We start from the raw sequence: 21,563 nt of genomic DNA, 5'->3' as shown, positions 1-21,563 counted from the left end.
TCAGCATGTAACTCCAAATCCACAAGACAGTTGTGGCCCATATAAACCTCTTAGTAACATTCTTGGGAAGCCACAGGAAAAGCAGTGGAGAAATGAGGATCAGAGTCATTGGAGCCATGATACAATAGGCATGGTCGCTGTGGATATTCAAGGAAATGTTGCTGCTGGAACATCTACAAATGGAGCTAGCCACAAAATACCAGGGTATCTTTCTTTGTATCTCATTTCAGTTTAGCAGACTGAGTGCCAAAGCCAAAATGAGTAAACTGCTCACAGATGCTGTGCTAAATGTTTCATGCAGCTTAATTTATTACTTTATCGGTGGTCTGTCTGTGTCATTGAAAAATTTAAAACAATGTGGAAATGAGATGTGTGAGGTATCTCATAATTTGCATATAGAGTAGAAAGTTCTACTCAGACACTAACAATGATTCTCAATATTCAGTTACCAGGTTATGGTTTTTGTAAGGATATTTTATAATAATTATGGTCCATATCTTTGTTGTAGTTGTTGCACTGATGTGTTTTGTATGTGTGGCCAGTTTTCCATGTATAATGGCTATTAATAAGGGGAATATGAATGATTTATGACTTGAACAGGTAATTAACATGAACATTCAGAGTGGAACTAGTTTGTGGACAAGTTCTTGAACTATGTAATTGTCAGTGAACCATCTTCAGGTGAACCAAGCGAGGTGGCACAGTGGTTAGCACACTGGACTCACATTTGGGAGGACGACGGTTCAAACCCGTGTCTGGCCATCCTGATTTAGATTTTCTGTGATTTCCCTAAATCGCTCCACGCAGATGCTGGGATGGTTCCTTTGAAAGGGCACGGCCGACTTCCTTCTCTGTCCTTCCCTAATCTGATGAGACCGATGACCTCACTGTTTGGTATCTTCCACTAAACAACCCAACCCATAGACGATAGAGAGTGCAATGAAGTGACCATATGGTCCAATAGCAGGCATTACAAATACCATCAACAACAGTGATGTGTAGAGTGATATTCCTCAATACCCACCACTATTTGTATTTGATAGGAAGCTATACCCTAGCCAGTTTTTTTTTTTTTTTTGTCACTTTTCACTTCTTCCGCATGTGGCAATGTTTGTTGGCATGAAAAAAGCTGAGCTTCACCATTGTTTGGAGATCATGTTAACATCTTGACTACCACATGCATAGTGATGGATGCCAGCCAGGCCAGGCTTCGGCATCAGGCACGAGTTACTGCTTGGCCACTGGCCAACAGTGGGCACATGGTGTCAGGCCTAAATTTCTGCTGTGGCCAGTAGGGGCCCATATTAGTTAACTTCTTAAACTGTAGATACCCATGACTGGTTGGGTAAGTTAGTTCAAGGGTTGAAGAAAAGAAAGGGCAAGCCATACCATCTCCAACAAGACCATGCCCAGTAAAGCACTGAACACTGTAGTGTTCAAACCAACTATTTGGATGATGACAGTTTTGCTTTACTTAAGAAGATGGAATTGAAGTTAGACTTGCAAAACCTTGTAACTAATGCACTTTTTGATTTTTATCTATTTCTCAAGAGTTCCTTACAATATTAGTTCCACAGGGAAATGTATATGAAATTCAGCAAACAGAAAAATTGGGGAGAAGAAGAAATGGAGAGATACAGACGTTGAAATGAAAGTATTTCCGAGACTGTTGCTGCATTTGAAACTTTGCTGTTTCCCATCAGTAGAAAATTATTGGAGTGCAAATCATTTTGCACTAAGGAATACATTTAAGCTGCTACTGAGGTAGCTGCACTTATCAGACAACTCACTATAGTCCAGTAATCAGCTCTACAAAATAACACCAGCTGTGATCCATTTCGTTAGGTTCATGAGCAATAAATATGTTTTATAGAAAAGCTTATATCTGCGCATGCCTGCTCTAAAAAAGTATGCTGTATTTCTGGTCTTGCTAATGTATATACTGCCTGCTCAGTTGCTCTGCTGTGCAGTAAATGGTTACATTTACTCATTCCAGACTTCTTTTTGTACAAGTGACTGTCAGCATTAAACATTATTACAAAGCTTACTTGAGTGCAAATGACTTTCTCAGTTCATTCTCTTCACCATTAGGCAGTTACAGTATCTTAATCATACTCAGGTAGCTTCTTATTTTGAATGTATGTGAAGCAGTAACTGATTCCTTTATATGCTGTCTCAAGCATTCTGTCCAGTAAGCTTATAATTACTGCTAGTACTACAACTACCACTACTGCTACTGCAACTACAAATCTTGCTGATGCTGGGATTCTAAAATATGCGCTGTTTCATTAGTCAGTACCAGGTGCATGTTTTCTTGTATAAAATTGAGAATTCCAGTTAGTAATTGTAAAATTACAAAGAGGCAGAATGGTTGGTCAGTACTTACATTCAGCAGGCAAAATACCTTGCACTTACCCATAGAAACATTCGGAAGTATTCAAAAAACACTATACCTGTGCTTTGGAACTTGCAATTTCTTCTTCAGGGAGGGAATGGCGACAAGTTGGGAAAGGCTGGAAAGTGGAGACAGGCCAGTCACACCCTGAACAGTTGAGGTTTAAAGAGACGCATCTGTTGAGAGGATGACAGACCCACTACCACTTATTGGATCCCCATCATCAGCAAATGCTACAGTATCAAAAAAGTAATGATTTTTGAAAATATAATGCAATTGAATAGACAAAAAAATCTACTCACCAATTGGCAGCAGGGAAAAATGGATATAAATGTATGAAAATTTCCAGGCTTTTGGAGCCAGTTGCTCCTTTGTCTAGCAGAAAGGTGAGAGGGGAAGGAAGAGGGTTGAAGGAAAAGGACTGGTGATGATTAGGAAATGGGGAGAGTTCAGAGAGATTGCCCAGAACTCCAGGTCGGGGAGAATTAGCAGATGGTATGAGATGAAAAACAGAATGTTGGGGACTACACTGGAAGACATTTGAAAACCTGAGAGTTTAAAAGCAGAAGAGAGGGTAATAGATAAGACAGAGATCGCAGACAAAACATTGTGCACAAGTTAATTAGAGCAGGAAGCTAGTGCACTGTGTATAGTAGTGGTGGTGGTGGTGGTGGTGGGGGGGGGGGGGGGGCAGGGAATAATATACATGTCTGAAAATAAAAGTGAAGAACTGGTAACTCCATCATTATCTTTCCAGAAGACAAGGTATATACCCCTCTGGTGCCTGACTGACGGAGGTATGTAAGCGAGGGCCTATGCAACTGTCTGACACGTCAACATTCAGCATCTGCCATTCAGACCCCATCCCTGTGATACAAATTGACGTACAGTCCTTCCTTAAAATTTCAAGCTCCTCACAGAGACCAACACATCAATCCATAGAATTTCTTACCGACCCATACCACACAGCCCCAACTTTTACCTTCTTCTTAAGATCTTCAAACCCAACCACCCTGGCCATCCCATACTTTCTGGCTTCAAAGAACATACTGACTATATATCTGGCTTAGTTGATCAACACCTGCAACCTATAGTTCAAAAACTTGCTTCCTATATTAAAGACACCAATTGTTTTGTAGATTACCTGAAACTTGTATCCATCTCGCTTCCTCCATACACCTTGCTTGTTAACATCCCCCATGTACATGATCTGTCTGCTGCTGAACATATCCTTAATCAGCACCCTCCTGATTCCAAATCTATGACATTCTTTCTGCTCACCTTAATCAATTTTATACTTACCAAAAATTATTTACCCATACAAAGAGATCAGAAGTGTGACCATGGGAACTAGGGTGGCTCCTTCCTATGCCAACCTTTTCATGGGCCACTTGGAGGAGACTTTCCTGGGATCCATAAGCCTTCAGCTCTGGTTTGGTTTATATACATTGAGGCTGACCTGTTAAAATTCTTGGAAAATCTAAATATACTCTCCCATTTAAATTTCACTTTCACATGGTCCTATTCTGAACCCCATGCCTTTTTCCTTGATGTTGACTTCATCCTCACCGAGGGTCAGCTATGTACTTCTGTTCACATTAAACCTAATAACAAGCAACGATACTTATATTTTAATAGTTGTCATCATTTCCATGTCAAACATTCCCTTCCACACAACATTCACATTTGAGTCAGGTGTATTTGTTCAGATACAGACTCACACCACCATTCTCTCCTGAACCTTCTGGACATAATCATCCGACCAGCTTAGTTCAAAATCAGGTTTCCCGGGCCATCACATACCACAGTGCTACTGCTGATCCCTCCAAAAACAGTTTAGGAGTGCACCTCCTGCTACTCATCATTGACCTGGTCTTGAACATATTAATCAGCTACTTCAATAAGGCTGTGACTTCCTAAAATCAATCCCTGAAACGAGGTCCATTCTGTCAGACATTTTGCCCACCATATGTAGAATAGCTTTTTGCTGCCCTCCCAATCTCCACAATACGTTTGTCAGACCCTATGCTCCTTCTGCACCCATATCCCTATGCTATTTGCTCCTACACCTGTGACAGTCCCCACTATAAGATGTGCCCTATGCACCCTCTTACTACCAACTATACCAGCCCTGTAACTGGCAGTACATACACTCTCTTTGAGAGTGCCACCTGTGAAACAATATATCATACACGAGCTGTTATGAAAACACTGTTTGGCCTTTTACATTGTCATGACTACCACCAAGTTATCAGGACGAATGACCATAGGCAGAGGGTGTATACTGGCAACACACAATATGCTACTGCATAGCATGCTGTACAACATGACAGTTATGATCTTGGAGCCTGTTTCTGCATACATGCCATCTGGATTCTTCCCCAGACACCAGTTACTAAGAACTCTGCAGGTGGGAATTTGTGTTACAACATGTCCTTTGTTCTTGCCACCCTCCTGGCTGTAATTTGCTTTAATTTCTTCAGTCTCAGCATTTCTTCTCAATAATTATTCGTTACCTCACTCTCTTCCAGTTTTCTATATTTTCTAATCTTTATTTTATGACCCGTCTATACCACCACCCCCCTCCGATCTATGCCACAAATAGTTTAGCTTTCCACTCTTATTAATTTGTACACGATGTTTTGTCAGCGATCTCTGTCTTGTCTATTACCATATCTTCTGCCCTTTAGCTCTCAGGTTTTCAAATATCTTCCAGTGTAGTCCCCAACATTGTTTTTCATCTCACCCCATCTGCTAAGTGTTCCCAATGCAGACTTTACCAAACTATCCCCATTTCCTAAACGTCACCAGTCCTTTTCCTTCACCATTCTTCCTTCCCCTTCAGCCCCTCTGACAGAAGGAGGAGCCACTGGCTCTGAAAGCTTGGAACTTTCAGTACCTTTATGTGTGTTTACTCCTGCCATCACTTGGTTTACTTCTGCCACCACTGGGTGAGTAGATTTTTTATCTATCCAATTATATTATATCTACAACAGCAAAGGCAGAACAACATGTGAAACTGTACATGTTGTTTACAAATAAACTACAAGTAAGTGAATTAACAAATCAGAGTTAAATTTTGACAACTGGATTGCATCACTTAGTGTCACTTCATGCAAATCTTCCAAGCCACCTTTAAAAGCATGTAGTGGACAATTCTCCAACATTTGTCCTATTGTCTGTTCCTCCACAACACAGTCACATACACCTATTTTACAGTGCTACTAGTTCAAGATGTGACCACATCTCCTTTACCCCTTACAGATACTGCTGAGTCTCAGCCATGTTTGATGGGTAATTAAGTAGGCCTTCTGAGGTGAATGTTCATTCCAGCATTCCTTCCACATATCAGTGATAACAAAAATGCCTATGACCTGAAGATTGACCCAAGGTGTCTACATGATTTCAGAGGTATAATAATGGATTCTGAAAATTGCTATTTAGAATTGATTTCTTATGTGAATCTGTCTTCTAAAGAATTTGAATTTTGGTTGCTTTTCTCCAGACATTCAGGGGAGCAATATTGGATAGAACAGACAACTGGTGAGTAGGAGTAGATCTGATAATTCTCCAATGGTCTTCATGGCATCGTTCATTTGTACATCTCTATCTTAGTTGTATGTACAGCCAAACAATCAAAAATCCAGGATGGAATAATAACAATATGAATTAGGGTAGACTGCTACTCACCACATACAGGAGGCATTGAATGGCAGACAGGTACATTTAGAAGTAGACTGTTGTATATTATTCTGCTAATGAGCAAAGTCCTTCAGTGGAAGTGTTGAAAAGCCTGAATTTGTAGACTCATAAAGATAGATGCAAATTATACTTCAAAAGCCTACTTACTGTACAAAATTTCAAGAACCAGTATTTTGTAACGAGTGTAGATATGTTCTTCAGACATTTACGTATCACTCTCTTAGGGATCACAATGACAAGGTTAGATTAATTACAGCATGCACAGAGGTATTCAAGCAGTTATTCTGTGTTTGCTCCACTTGCAGTTGGAACAAACCCAGCATGTCATACCACACTAACCACCATCTGCCATGTACTTCACAGTGGTTTGCACAGTATGTATGTAGATATAGAACTGAAGTCAGGTTCCTGTACAGTTTTAGGTAACATTTCACCGCCTGTGTTTTATCCCTGACAGTTTCAGAATTCCAAAGAGCATATTCTAGTCAACATTGTCAAAAACTCTTTCTAAATCTGTGAATGCTATCAATGTCCATTTGTGTTTCTTCATTCTAGCTCTTTGGAAATCTACAAAGGTGTGTTAATGTTTCTTTAAACTATCATTTAAAATAAGTCATTGGGTCAGTATTGCTTCACAGCTTCCTTGAGTTCCCCAGAACCCAAATAGATCCTCCTCCAGGTATTATTTTCTTTAATAGATAATTTATGTTAGTATTCCTCAAGTATGACTCAGTAACATGATGGTTCTGTAATACTTGTGCTTGTCAGAACCTGCCTTCTTTAATATTGTGATTGTTACATTCTTTTTGACGCCTGAGTATCTTTCTGAAATATGTTGAGCACCAGATAGAATAGTTTTATTACAATTGGGTTTTACAAGTATATTAAGAGTTTTGAAGGAATGTTGTCTAATGTAGTTGCTATCACTTCCCACAATTCATCTTCATCCACTTTTTCTTTCCTTTCCCTAATATTATTTTAAAATTTTCCTGCTTTTAAAGTACTTCTGTATATTCCTTCTATGTTTAAGCCTTCTCTTCGTAGTACTGGCTTCTCATGTAAGTTCTTGATGTTCTTACAGCTGCTTCTCTTTTCTCCAAAGGTTTCTTTAATTTTTCTGTATACGCATCTACCTTTCCAACATTCATGCGTGCTTCTGTAGCTTTGTATTTCTTCTCTAAGCATTCCTTCTTGGTCCATTTTGCAGCTTCCGCTACATTGTTTTAGACATCCTGTATACCCCTTTCAGTCTCCATTTGCTGCATTTTAATATTTTCTCTTTATGTCAGTTAAGTTCAATATCTTATTATTGGCTAGATCAACCAATCTGCTCCTCAAGTGAAGGCAGAAGAAAACACAAACTTGCACATCTCTTTAATCTTTATATGTGTTTTCTCCTGCCAATGCTTGGTGAATAGTTTGTTTTGTGTATCCAATTATATTTTCAAAAATTGATTATTTTCATTGATAAATTCAATATCTTTTGTGTTATCCAAGGATTTCTTCTGGGAGCTGCCTTCTTGCTTAGTTGTTCCTTTTCTTCCTTCAATTTTTCATCTCTCAAAGCTACCTAAGCTACCCATTCATCTTCCGTGTATTTTGTCTGTTTCAGTGAGTCATTTTCTAATGTCACCTTTGAAACTCTCAACAACTTCATTTCAAATATAGTATGGAAAGTTCTAGTGCAATGTAAATAATTTAAGAGTAAATATCCATCTTTGTGATTTGCAGTTCCTTGTATTGGCCGTGTTTGCAGTTAAAATTTTTTTGGATGTGAGGTCCGCCAGTTATGGAAAACACTGTTTTTCTCAGTACCCAAACATTTTTCAGCATCAGTGGGTTTTCGTTTTCTGTGTTCTGGTGTAGTGAAAAGTGTTTTACTACGTTATTTTGTGGAAAATACTTGTTATAGTTACATATCTTCGGTGAAGAAACAATACCCCGTAAGTAGCAAAGTAAGAATTTTACACGATAGACAAAAAACTATCTAAAATGCCTAATACATTTCACAGCAGCACTAAATTTGCATCGCAGCATTACAAGGAAGTATTGGATCAAATACAAATGTGAAAAAAAAATACGCTTTAGAAAGCTTAATTACAGCACATACGCGGAATTGTCTAGGTATTTATGCCGTAATCTGTTACTTACGTGGTATTAGTTTGTCAGTCTCCCGGCACGACTTGACACGTCTACATCGGTATTTTGTTCTGAGAAAGCTAATAAGAACATGTTTTGGACCATTAATCTTTTTTATTGAAAGATTTCATAGAAACATTTTAAATAAATATACTGTTTACATAGTTCCGATAATGTCTGCACATTTCTTCAAGAAAGATCCTAAACGTCACTCGAAGCAGCAACAGAGAATTACACTGCACTGATACTCGTCACACAGTTACCTCTGTGATAATTTTCATTCATAAGGAATGTTGTCGTAATAACTATGACAATCTATAGGAAGAACAGCTTTAAGTTGTTGTAAATGATCCCATTTATATTTCTTGATTTTCAGTCTTTCCTTGTATAGTTTTGGGAAGCAAACATCTCCAAGAATTTTCCTCAGATGCCTCGGTAATTCTTGCCATATCTCATTGAAAGAGCACTTGTAAATAATACCATTTGGACGGTACTGTAGCGCCCTCAGATCGGTAACTGTAGGCTCATTTTTTACAGCTCTTCCAGGCCTCATTGAGTCGTGGAGCCACAAACTTTTCTGGGCGTGGGTGATGAAAAAGGAATAATCTAGGTAATGGACTTTGTATGGCTATGGCTTTTTCCTTGCTTCTTTAGATATCATAGCGTATTGGCTAGGAAGTGTAACGTCACGTCCTTTAAGCTTGCACTCAATGGAACTGTGAACTGAGTCACATTCCATCTGAGTTTGGCCTTTCTCCAAAAACTTTTGTGTAATCAATACTCCAGTAGCAATTGCTAATCTTAAAAGAGCATTTGATAATATCACATTTCTGTTCTGATATGTGCAGCCATCAGAATACAGAATGACTTGAACGGGATTTTCCTTAATGGTTCTGGATAGGGTGTCCACGATGCATGAGGTGAAACATGATGCAACCAAATCACCTTGCGTTTCATCAAACAAGTAACATACTGCATCACGACTTTCTAAATTATACATTGTAAATTTATGAACAGCCTACTTTGTTTTATAATAAACTGCACTTGCACTTAAAAATGGAGCTACTTTCATGGCCTTTAAGTCCATGGTGTACATGAGCAGAACTTCTGCTGGGCTTCTTCCTTGTCAGCATCTTTTTGCATCCTTGCCTGCTCTTTCCATTCTGTGTGTTGCTTCCACGCGTCTTCACTCAAGTTATCAAGCCTGTAACTACAACACAAGTCACGCTGGTCTTTCTTGGGGGGAAATAAGCTAATATTAGCATCTTCTAAAATCAAGTTAAAGAGAGCCCAACTTAATGGTGAAACCTTCTCCGCATGACATTTTTCCACATAGAGTCCATACAGCTGTTGTTTGGATTGTAGAATAGGCTCAAGGTACAACTTCGAGTAGGATTTCCTGCAGTAATGTGACAGAAGTTTCGGAAGAGAGTCTAGGAGTTCTTTCATGAAGGTTCTCTCATCTTTCTTCTTCGTCTGTTTGATTCGAGGTAGTGTGTGGAATTACCTAGCCAATATCGAACAGTCCATTCTGTAATCCCAAGAGTATTGAGAAACATCTTTTTGCATACTTTGTTTCCCCAGCTCATTTTTCAAATGATAAATGAACGTCCCTTTTCTCCTGGATTTGCCAGTGTTCTTCCCTGGACGTTTGGTTGGAATTACGTCCACAAGGTTGATAACGTAAACCTTCCTCTCATCCCATGACATCGTTTCCCAAAATGTGTTAAATACTGCCTGCCTATCATCAGCAGAAAACTGATGACACTTCCTTTGAATGGATTTCTGGCGCATCTTCGAAGTACGTGTTGGACCTAATTTTCGCGCCTTTCTTGGAATATCATGAGTGATTTTACCAATTCGACTTCTTTTGTATCCAATATACGCCTGTCCATGCATACTCAGAATTTTATGGGCATTTTTCTTGCAATCTTCAGGATGTTGTTTAGATTTTCTTTTCCTGTCACTGCTTACGTCACCATAGAATTCTTGGCCTTCACTGTCAGCATCATTGTAGCTCCCATGATCTTCCGATAATTTATCCAGAGTGTTTGGCTAACAATGAGCACCATTGCATAGCAATGAGTGTGAAATACTGTCGTTTCTAGTGGAAACTGTGACTGTGGTTTCATTTTGAGCATTGTTGGATACAGCCACTGAAGTTTCTAGGTGGAAAAATATTTATAAATTAATTTAAGCAGACAAAGATAGAGCTCAAATTCATGTATTTATGATAACGACAGCATCAGTAATACTATTAACGATAATCCCAAGAAAATGTACCTGCCTTATTAGATGCTGCAGGAACAGTAACTGAGAACACCATATACGAAATTAATTCCTCTTCGGTAAATGTAACTTCAGCGTTACGACTTTTCTCCCCTGTTGTTTGTTCTACATTTAGGGGAGATCCTACAAGAAAGTGGACAGTCTAGAAATCTTTGGCAGAAATGAAAGAAGCACAGAACAAGTGATGTGTGGGTGTTCTGATTTATATCACAATAAGACACTTGCGGAGCTACTATCATTCGAAGGTGCTTTCAGTAACGATTCTCCGCTTACATAAGCTGATTTCAGCTGAAAAACAATTTCTTCTTCAGTAAAAAGATCGTCATCCATACCACTGGCCATTATCACGAATGAAGCTACAAGCATGGAACCACTTTCGAGCACTATTAAATACGTAATAAGGCAGTAACAATGTGCTGTGGCTGTGTGCACTTTTGTATTTATGCGGTATTGTTTACAGTATCCATACATTGTAGATAAGCGGTATTTAATTCTCTATAGTTCCACGGTATTGCCATCTATTTATTTGCTGTGTCACATACGCGGTATAGTTTTAGATAATTTTTTCATGATAAATAATTAAAAATTTGGCATTATGGCGTTAAGAGCAGATGCACGTATGGCCAACGACATCATCTGACTGAAAAATGAAAAATCGGCAATTTGTCAGTTACGCGGTATTGTTTCTTCATCGACGATATGCATCACATCATCTCAGCGTGATGTGGAGAATGGAAGTGCTTACCACATGAAAACATGACAAGCAACCTGTAGTAATTAACACAAAAGTGATCCAGAAAATTCATGCACACCAAATGTAAGGAATAAATAAAAACAAAAACCCACTGATGATGGCACAGTGGTGCTGGAACATGTTTCGGTACTGAGAAAAATAGTGTTTTGCATAACTGGCAAACCTCACATTCAAAAAAATGTTAATAGTAAAGGTAACAACTCACTGAATAGTAGAGGCACTGAGTTGTCGACAGGCACATAAACGAGAATGAAAACTGTGCTAGCTTATGGACAAATCCTATTTTGAGTTAGAACATGCAAGTGCCCTCCACACACACACACACACACACACACACACACACACACACACACACACACACACCTATGTGGCTACAGTGTACTGGCGCACTGTTTGGAACAACAGCTTGACTTTAAACCGGTTGTTTTTCTACATTTACTATATCATGCTGGTTGATGGTACAGGATCCATTTAAACTGGAACCATTGTGCTTGTATTAGATGAGAAAGCATATCTCACTTTTCACACCAAAATATAATTAGCAGTAAAATTTATAATGGACACAGAGTGGTGTTGAAATTGCATAAGAATGAGGAACAAAATCATTGTTGAAGGTAAAGTTACAGAAACAAAATTAAAAACATTGAACAAGCTGTTGTACCTATTTCTTGTACACAAGCATCAAATTAGTCGATAAATACAAATTACTGTTCAATGCTTCACTATGTACTGTGCTAAATATAGTGGAGCATGTAGCCACCAGGAGGCATCGGTGTCAGGCACAAACCTCTGCTGTGTCCACTGGCAGCCTTGCGGCAGTTAGTGTATTAACACTAGGAGGACTGACAATAGTCAACTATTTGGAATGACCACTACGTTTATTTTGACGGGTGATGTTTTTCGTATTATGCTTACCCTACCGGTGTGTTATGCTTAAATTTTCCTATAGAAACTATAGTTAATAAAAGAAAAGAGGTTCAAAATAAAGAATAGATCATAAATACAATATTCATTGAATCTAAACATACAAAAGCAAATAAATATATAATTATAAAATAACATTTTTTATCCTCGACTTGTACCATGGCAAAGCCCCAAACAGGCCATAAACATATCTTAATTAGGGAAAATGGACATAAATTGCTGTGGAAATTACAAGAAAATAACAGTTAAATCAAAGAAAAGACTGACAATGGAGACACCGCATACAAGGTGAATTACCAAAACTTGCCCTGTGGATATTGTGGAAACGGGAAGTGCTGTTGGTGTGCGGTTTTCACAGACTGGATTGGTAGTCGTGGGCTCATATGATTCTGAGCAGTAACAAGACAATTGACAACCCCAGATTGTGTTAAAAATGACTGCTGGCACTGGCAGTATGTGCTTCCATTGTGGCATGGAACAGCTGCTGCACACTTGCTAGCATTTCAGCAGGGATGTTCAAGCAGGCTGCAGTAATATGTTGTTGCATTTCATTGAGTGTAACTGGTATCTTCCAGTAGACACCATCTTTCAGCTTTCCCCACAGAAAAAAGGCTGCAAGGGTCAAATTTGGTGAATGGACCAGCCAAAGTACAGGTCCTCTGTGTCTGATCTGATGATTTGGAAACAATGTGTGAAGACATGATGTAATACTTCGTGCACTATGAGCTTGACAGCCATTGTGTTGGTACCACAGATTTCTCCTAGTCTTCAGAGGAATGTCCTCTGCCATCCATGGAGGCTGCAGTACTTGTGTACATGTTACTGGCATATGAGCTGATGGTTCATTATCCCACACCTCATGTTTACACTCCATAGATACTGACGTTCCACCTGATGAAGCCAATTGGGAGTGCCAACAGACCAATGGTGCGTGTTGTGGTGGTTTAACTGTCCATGATTGATAAATGAGGCTTCATCAGTAAACAAGATACATGATGCATCTGGCGTATACTGTCTTAATGCTCGTGTACAGAAGTTAAGATAATTCTAATCATTTTCATGCAGCTCTTGATTGAGAGAGATGTGATAGGGATGGAACCTATGTTCATGGAGTATGCATAGAACACTTGCCTGGCTCATGCCACTTCCTCTTGCAACTGCATGAGAGCTGAAGTGCAGATCAACTGCAACAGCAACAAGAAAATTAATTTCCCCCTCTTCTGTCATCAGTTGTTTCCTTCTGTTATGTTGTCTAGGTGTTCCACTACCACTTTCACACAACTCATTGAAGAGATTTATATAACGGGTGATCAAAAAGTCGGTATAAATTTGAAAACTTAATAAACCACTGAATAATGTAGATAGAGAGGTAAAAATTGACACACGTGCTTGGAATGACATGGGGTTTTATTAGAACAAAAAAAAAAAAAAAAAAAAGTTCACAAAATGTCCGACAGATGGTGCTGGACAGCAAAACATCAGTGACTGCGCATGACAATCGTGTATAAAAGGAGCTGTAATGAGAGAGAGAATCAGATGTGCCAGCTGCCACAGCATGTTGACGTTACCTGAAAAGGCGCTTTTAGTGAAGCTGTATTATCAGAATGGGGAATGTGCTAGTTCAGCGTTACGATCCTATCGCCATAGGAAGGGGATTCGAATGGGTAAAGGTCCATTGACAAATGCAGCTGTGGCGAGAATGATTTCGAAGTTCAAAGCCACAGGTTGTTTAGACGATAGACCCCATAGTGGCCGACCGAGCACAAGGCGTAATGCTGCTGAGATAGTTCAGGAAGAAATGGAAACTGTAGCGGGTTCGTCTATGCACGGGGAAGTCAGCGCTCGTGCTGTCGCACGTCGCACCGGCATTCCATACACTACTGTTTGGTTGGCACTTAGGCGTACCCTCCGATGCTATCCGTACAAAATCCATCGGCATCATGAACTGTTACCTGGCGTTTTAGTGAAGCAGAGGGCATTTGCAGTCTGGGCATTTCAAAAGATGGTGGAAGATGATGATTAGTTGAGTAATGTGTTGTGGACTGACGAAGCTCATTTCACGCTCCAAGGGTCTGTCAACGCTGACAACTGCAGAATTTGGGCTACCGAAAATCCTAGAACTGTCGTGGAAACTCCATTGCTCGACGAGAAAGTCACGGTATGGGTTGGATTTACCACATGTACCATTATCGGGCCTTTTTTCTTTGAGGAAATGCGTGATTCTGGTTTTGTAACTGCTACCGCGATGGGTGAGAGGTACGCCGATATGTTACAGAATCGCATCATCCCCAGCCTGGCTGATAAACACCTGCTGGAACATATGATGTTTATGCAGGATGGTGCTCCACACCATGTTGCTAGACATGTGAAAGATCTCTTTTACGTGTCGTTTGGTGATGACCGTGTGCTCAGCGACCACTTTCGTTATGCTTGGCCTCCCAGGTCCCCAGAACTCAGTCCGTGCGATTATTGGCTTTGAGGTTACCTGAAGTCGCAAGTGTATCGTGATCGACCGACGTCTAGGGATGCTGAAAGACAACATCCAATGCCAATGCCTCACCATAACTCCGGACATGCTTCACAGTGCTGTTCACAACATTATTCCTCGACTACAGCTATTGTTGAAGAATGATGGTGAACATATTGAGCATTTCCTGTAAAGAACATCTTTGCTTTGTCTTACTTTGTTATGCTGATTATTGCTATTCTGATCAGATGAGCACCATCTGTCTTACATTTTTTGAACTTTTGTATTTTTTTTTTTTTTTTTTTTTTTTTTTTTTTTTTTTTTTTTTTTTTTTTTTTTTTTTTTTTTTTGTTCTAATAAACCCCCATGTCATTCAAAGCATGTGTCTGAATTTGTACCTCTACATTATTCCGTGATTTACTCAGTTTTCAAATTTATACTGACTTTTTGATCACCCAGTATAATTGCCGAGAAGGTTGATGTCTATTGGAATATCTGAAATTCTAATTTACCCAACTTTTAGTTTGTTAATGTCAATAGACATTGTTCCATTTAAAAAAGTGTATGTTTGCACAAAAATGTCCTTTCTAAGTACTGACTAACAGTATGAGCTCCTGATTCCCAATCCATTCTATACAAACTACCCATTTCTATAAAAACTTCCCATTTCTGCAATATTCGCAGTGCAAGTTTTAAGTTATGTACACTGTGTAGAAAATATGGCTCAATGGCCCCAATAATCCCTTCTGAGCACATGCAAGCATACCCTCAAACTCAAATGGGTATAAGTGAATGTTGCGAGTATAGGGGCGTAATGGACGGAGCACTACATCAGTAGTGTGAGGATAAGATGGAAATTTGCGTCGATCAGAGACTGGGTCTGGATGGTGAAAGCAGTTAACGCAGCCTCTCATGAGAAGTGGTAAAACTGAGTTAAAGTTCCAGTCTGGCACAGATTTTCAACCTTCCACATTGATTTATTTCAGTGCTCACTAGCAACCGTTGTCTGTCTTTCCTTTGATTCATGTTCATGCTGCAGGATGCAGGATGTAACAAATGATGTCTGTTTTTTTGAACATTAAAAAAAAAAAAAAAAAAAAAAAAAAACCACACACACCAAATCGAAATACTTTAGGATTAAAAGAGACCACTGAAAATCAGGAGCATTGAGTTGTTGATATGCACTTACAGAAGAAAGAAAACTTGTTAACTTTTGTTGTTATCCTTGGACAAACTAAAATAAAATAAAACAAAATTACACGCACACGCGCGCGCGCATGCACACACACACACACACACACACACACACACACACACGCGCACGCATGACTGTACCCCTACATGGTGCTGGATAGACTCACAGTGCCAGTGTTATTTTTCAGTAGGTGGACTGATTGTGGTGGTGGTGGTGGTGGTGGTGATGGTGGTGGTGGTGGTGGTGGTGGTGGTGGTGGTGGTGGTGTCAGGTGGGGTGGGTAGAGAGAGGGAGGCATGAGGCAGGGGTGGGTGGCTAGCAGCTTGCAGGGAGGTGGCCGGTTTGCTGGCTAGGGATGTGGGAGAGAGGGTTGGTAGGTATATAGGCTGGGATGATTGTAGTAGCTCGTGGGAAGCAGCACATACTGAAGGCATTGTGGGGACATGAATTTCAATGGGGTGACAGGATGGAGGAAGGGGAAACTGTTGGGTGGAGGCTGCAGGTAGAGAGGGTTGCCTGTGATTGAGGCTAGGACGATTACGGGAGTGGAGGATGTGTTGCAAGGACAGATCCCACCTGCACAGTTCAGGGAAGCTGGTGATGGTGGGAAGGCTCTAGATGGCTCAGGTAGTGAAGCAACCATTGAAATTGAGCATTTTTTGCTCAGCTGCATGTTGTGCCAATGAGTGATCGACTTGGTTCTTGACAACAGTTTGGCAGTGGCCATGCATCCTGGTGGATAGCTGGTTGGTAGTCATACCAATATAAAAGGCTGTGTAGTGTTTGCAGCAGAGTTGGTATATGACATGACTGCTTTCACAGGTTACCTGGCCTCTGTTACATGGAGGTCAACATCCAGGAAGGTGATGTATTTGATAGAGGAGGACCAAGTAATGCAGATGAGAGAAAAGATGCTAACGTTGTGAAGGAAAGTGGATAGGGTGTCTTGGCCCTGAGACTGTATCGTGAAGATATCATCAATGAATCTGAACCAGACTAGGCTTGTTTGTTTGTAAATCTTCTCTTCAAAGGAAAAGTAGTTGGTAAGGGGTATAAGCAGTATGGTCATGGGCTTGTAATCTGAAGGATGCTGGGAGAGGTAGTGTTAGATAGCAGCAAGGCTGTAAGCAGGAGGGTTGTTGGTGTATGGAGGGGTGGGGGTGGGGGGTGGGGGTACCCAGAAGGTAAAGTGATGGGGATCATGGAAAGCAAACAGTTGGTGTCTTTTATGTGGTATGCAAGGTTTTAGGCAATTGGTTGGAGGTGTGGGTCAACAAGAGCAAAAATTCTTTCATTTGGAGCACAGTATCAGCTACAGTGGGGTGTCGAGGAATGTTGGGTTGGTGGATTTTCGGGAGCTCATAGAACAGGGTGTATATAACCCTGGAAATCTGGAGAAAAACCCAGAAATTTTTTCATTCAGGAGAAATCTAGGAAAAACTTGGAAAATTTTTAGAATTCCGGGAATTTTTCATTGTTTTAGTTTTCCGTTAAATTTTTGTAATATTGAATGGTAAGAACTGATACTCTAATAAAGAACTTTACTTTAGCCAGCAATAAAACATAAACAAGAGAATAACACAAAAATAAAACTTTAGTTGCTAAGAAAATGTGCCATTTCCAACAGCGAAACACAGTGCACGTACAAGTGTAGGCCAACAGCAAAATGTGTCAATGACTATGCAATACTTTGTAACAACAAACTGCTGATGATGTGTCTTTCTCGTGGGCCTTATTTCAATGAGTGTGACATCAAACTGTTTACATTTCTAAGAGGTTGTGGGAAAAACTGCAAACGTTGTTTTGGGAAGCATTACTTTCAAAGTAAATTTCCTTTTAGGCAAGATGAATTATGTTACATGTGAGAATATGCAATGACTTGCTTAAATCATGTATGGTTAGTTACGCTCTCATTCAAAACGTAACACTGAGGGCCAGCCACGTATAAAACTTTCAGGGCCAGAAGACCAGCCATTTATGATATTATTTAAAATTTTACTGGCACATATGTGTTTGATATACCTTAGAGGGTGACACCTGCTAAAGACCAACTTCCAGGGTTAGTTTTTCATATATATTTTAGTTCTTTCATAGATTACAAATTATCCGGTAGTGATGGCAAAAAGATTAATTAGCCTTAAAAAAAAAAAAAAAAGCGTTAAGTTAGTTCTTGAGAAATGTCACATGTAACTGGTTTTTCTATGAAAAAGCTGAAGTGCTCGACAGAACATGGACTCAGCCTGGTAACCCACCAAACGTTTGTTGTACAGCAGTGAAATTTACAATCTTGCTTGTCAGAAATATTCAGCTGCTTCAATTTAAGTGGTGCTTTTAAGTACCTGCCTAATCATGTCCTCAAAAAAACTGGCAACCAATGTTATATGTGCTTTAACTATACTGTATTTGTATTAATTTAAACCATTAACTTTTTCTGGTTGTGTGTTCACGATACTCAACAGTGATGTTACTATTGGCTGACTAAATCACATGTCATACGCCCTGAGTATCTGCTGTCATCGGCTGGCGAGTTTTACAGCTCCAAGGGAAAGTATAATGTCATTTTTAACATGCAAAAAATGTGCTTTCACTAGGGTTTAGCATATTTTAATGCAGGAGAAAGTGTATTTTCATCCAAGAGAAAGTGTATTTTTAACTGGGAAATCTGGGAAAAACCCAGTAATTTTTTTTCTTGTCCTTTTATATGCCCTGTGGAAGGTCTCTCTCTGTGTGTGTGCGTGTGGAAGGGGAGGGGGGTTGTTGGAGTAAGGAGGGTGTTGGACTCAGATGAGAGGTTATGGGAAGGTCCTATGAATTTCAGTAGGGGTTGGAGGTTAAAACATTAGACTTCCTGGATGGGGTCATTCTGGCAGAGCTTGTAAGTGGACCAGTCAGACAGTTGGCGGCGGCCTTCTGTGTGAGGTAGTCTCTGTGACTCATCACCACATTAGCAGAGGCTTTGTCTGCAGGGAGGATGATTTGGTCTGATCTGTTTTCAAGTTGTGTATGGCTTCTGCTGAAAGTTTAGTGTTCTTAGGAGAGACCAGGGGAAGGATAGTAAGGCCAAGTTGCAGGTAAGGAATTCCTGGTGGTAGATGGGGAGGGGCAGGGTCACGTTTGGATGTGATATGAACTGGGATAGGCAAGATTCAGTGTCAGGTTACGTTTGAGGGATTGGTGGCAAAGCAGAGTTTCCACTGTAGGGACTGAGAGAAGGATAGCATGTCCGTAACAAGCCCAGTGTTAAATTTGGAGGTAGGGCTGTGTGTCTGAGGTTGCTAGAGGAGAGGTTAACAACAGTGTTTTGGATTTACTTGGTTTCTGGATTTTTTGGGGTGTTTGAAGGGAGTTTTGAAGGATTTGGTAAACTGAAGAGGTCAGCTAGCGCCTAGGTGCAATGAATTGTTGATGAGGGGTTCACAGTGAGAAGAAAGGGTGTTGTGGTAGTGGTGCCTCAAGGCAGGAGTAGGATGTCGATAGGTTGGATGATTGATGGAAATGGTGTCTGAAGTGCTCGTCCAGTTGTTGAATTGCAGGAGTCTCTATTTCAGATATTTTGTATGTAATGAGGATTGCACAGTAACAGTACCTTACAGTGGGAATAGAGATGGTGTGGGCTCCAACCCCTACTGAAATCCATAGGTCCTTCCCAGAACCTCTCATCTGATTCTGTCTCCCTCATAAGCCCACCAATACCCCAGACATCCACCTTGTAGATGCTCCCCAAAATGCACAAACCCAACAATCCATTGTTGCCAGCTATTTTGTTGACACTGAAAGAATTTCTGCTTATGTTGACCAACATGTCCAACCAACTACCCTTGACCAACACCTTCAACTATTTGCCCGAAACCTAGCCTCTCATGTCAAAGACTCTAACCACTTCCTTCACCAGCTTTCCACCAACCCAATCCCTTTACCTCCTGGATACCTACTTGTCACTGTTGATGCCACCTAACTATACACCAACATCCCTCATATCCATAGTGCTGCCACTATCAAATACTACCTATCCCAATGTCCTTCAGACTCCAAACCCACCACCTCATTCCTTATATACCTTACCTTCTACATCCTGACCCATAACTACTTTCCTAAGAAGAAGAGGTTTACAAACAAATCCGCAACACCCACACAGCACCTTCCTGAGCCAACCTGTGTATGGGTTATCTAGAGGAAAGCTTCCTAGCCTCCCAAAACTTACAGCCGCTAGTCTTATTCAGGTTCATTGATGATATCTCCATGATCTGGACTCAGGGCAAGGACAGTCTGTCAACATTCCTTCATAACCTCAACACCTTTCCTCCCACCTGCTTCACGTGGATCTCCTCTTCCCAGTGCACCACTCTTCTGGACATTGACTTCCACCTGTCTGCCGGCCGCAGTGGTCTCGCGGTTCTAGGCGCGCATTCCGGAACCATGCGACTGCTACGGTCGCAGGTTCGAATCCTGCCTCGGGCATGGATGTGTGTGATGTCCTTAGGTTAGTTAGGTTTAAGTAGTTCTAAGTTCTAGGGGACTGATGACCACAGCTGTTAAGTCCCATAGTGCTCAGAGCCATTTGAACCATTTTTCCACCTGTCTGATGGGTCCATCCACACCTCTTTCCACAGCAAACCCACTAACTACCAACAGTACGTGTATTTTGACAGCTGTCATCACCAGAAAATTCCTCCCATACAGGCTAGCTGCCCATGGACAATGTATTTGCAGTGATGAGAACCCCCTTTCCCAGTATGCTGAAGGCCTCACAAAGGTCATTACAGACAGGCAGTACTCCCCCAAACATAGTCCAGAAACAGTTGCCCCATGCTTTATCCTCACCCCTTCCCACCAAAATCCTCCCATCACTGGCAAAAATCAGCTTCAAAGGAGCACCCCCCCCCCCTCCCCCTTGTCACCCACTATCACTCAGGACTGCAACAGCTGACCAGCATCCATTGCCAGGGCTTTGCTTATTTCTAATCCTGCCCTGAAATGAGGGGTATGCTATCCAAGATCCTTCCCCATCCCTTGCAGTGTGGTGTTCCATCACCCACCCAACCCACGCAATATCTTAGTCTGTCCCTATGTCATTTCCACTCCTAACCCCTTACCATGGGGATCATATCTCTGTGGCAGACCAAGGTATAAGACTTGCCCAATCCACCCACCCAACTCCTCCTCCTCCTCCACTCCTGTCACAGGCTTATCCTGTCCTATCAGAAACTGGGATACCTGTGAAAGCAGTCATATTCATATACCAACTCTGCCGCAAACACTGCACAGTGTTTTATGTTGATATGACTACCAACCAGCTGTCCACCAGGATGAATGGCCACAACCAAATTGTTATCAAGAATGAAGTTGACCACCCAGTGGCACAACATGCAGCTGACCACAATGTGCTCACTTTCAATGGCTGCTTCACAATCCAAGCCATGTGTATGCTTCCCTCATCACCAGTATCTGTGAACTGTGTGGATGGGAATTGTACTTGCAGCACATCCTCTCCTCACATAATTATCTTGGCCTCAGTCTCATGTAACCCTCTGTCCCCACATCCTCGACCAGCAGATTCCCCTTCCTCCATCCTGTCACTCCCTCCCAGTTCATGTGCCCATGTCACCTTCAGCGCATGCCGCACTCCACTGGGAACTACAATCACTCCAGCCCATATACCTGCCGTCCCTCTCTCCTACATTCCTAGCTGGCAAATCAG

The 21,563-nt window shown here is 40.9% G+C and overlaps 1 protein-coding gene across 1 annotated transcript in view; it reads left to right on the top strand.

The window, feature by feature from the left end:
- Window positions 1-21,563, top strand: part of LOC124804801 (N(4)-(Beta-N-acetylglucosaminyl)-L-asparaginase-like) — a 174,682-nt gene that overhangs the window by 134,017 nt on the left and 19,102 nt on the right. The window contains exon 4 of the mRNA XM_047265137.1: window positions 5-204. Within this exon, the coding sequence (XP_047121093.1) occupies window positions 5-204 (200 nt within the window). The remainder of the gene's footprint in view (window positions 1-4; window positions 205-21,563) is intronic.

The sequence above is a fragment of the Schistocerca piceifrons genome, chromosome 7 (genome assembly GCF_021461385.2).
Source record: "Schistocerca piceifrons isolate TAMUIC-IGC-003096 chromosome 7, iqSchPice1.1, whole genome shotgun sequence".
Classification (NCBI taxonomy): Eukaryota; Metazoa; Arthropoda; class Insecta; order Orthoptera; family Acrididae; genus Schistocerca; species Schistocerca piceifrons.
The sequence above is the reverse complement of the archived record's forward strand: the minus strand, read 5'-3'. Positions and strand labels throughout refer to the sequence as shown.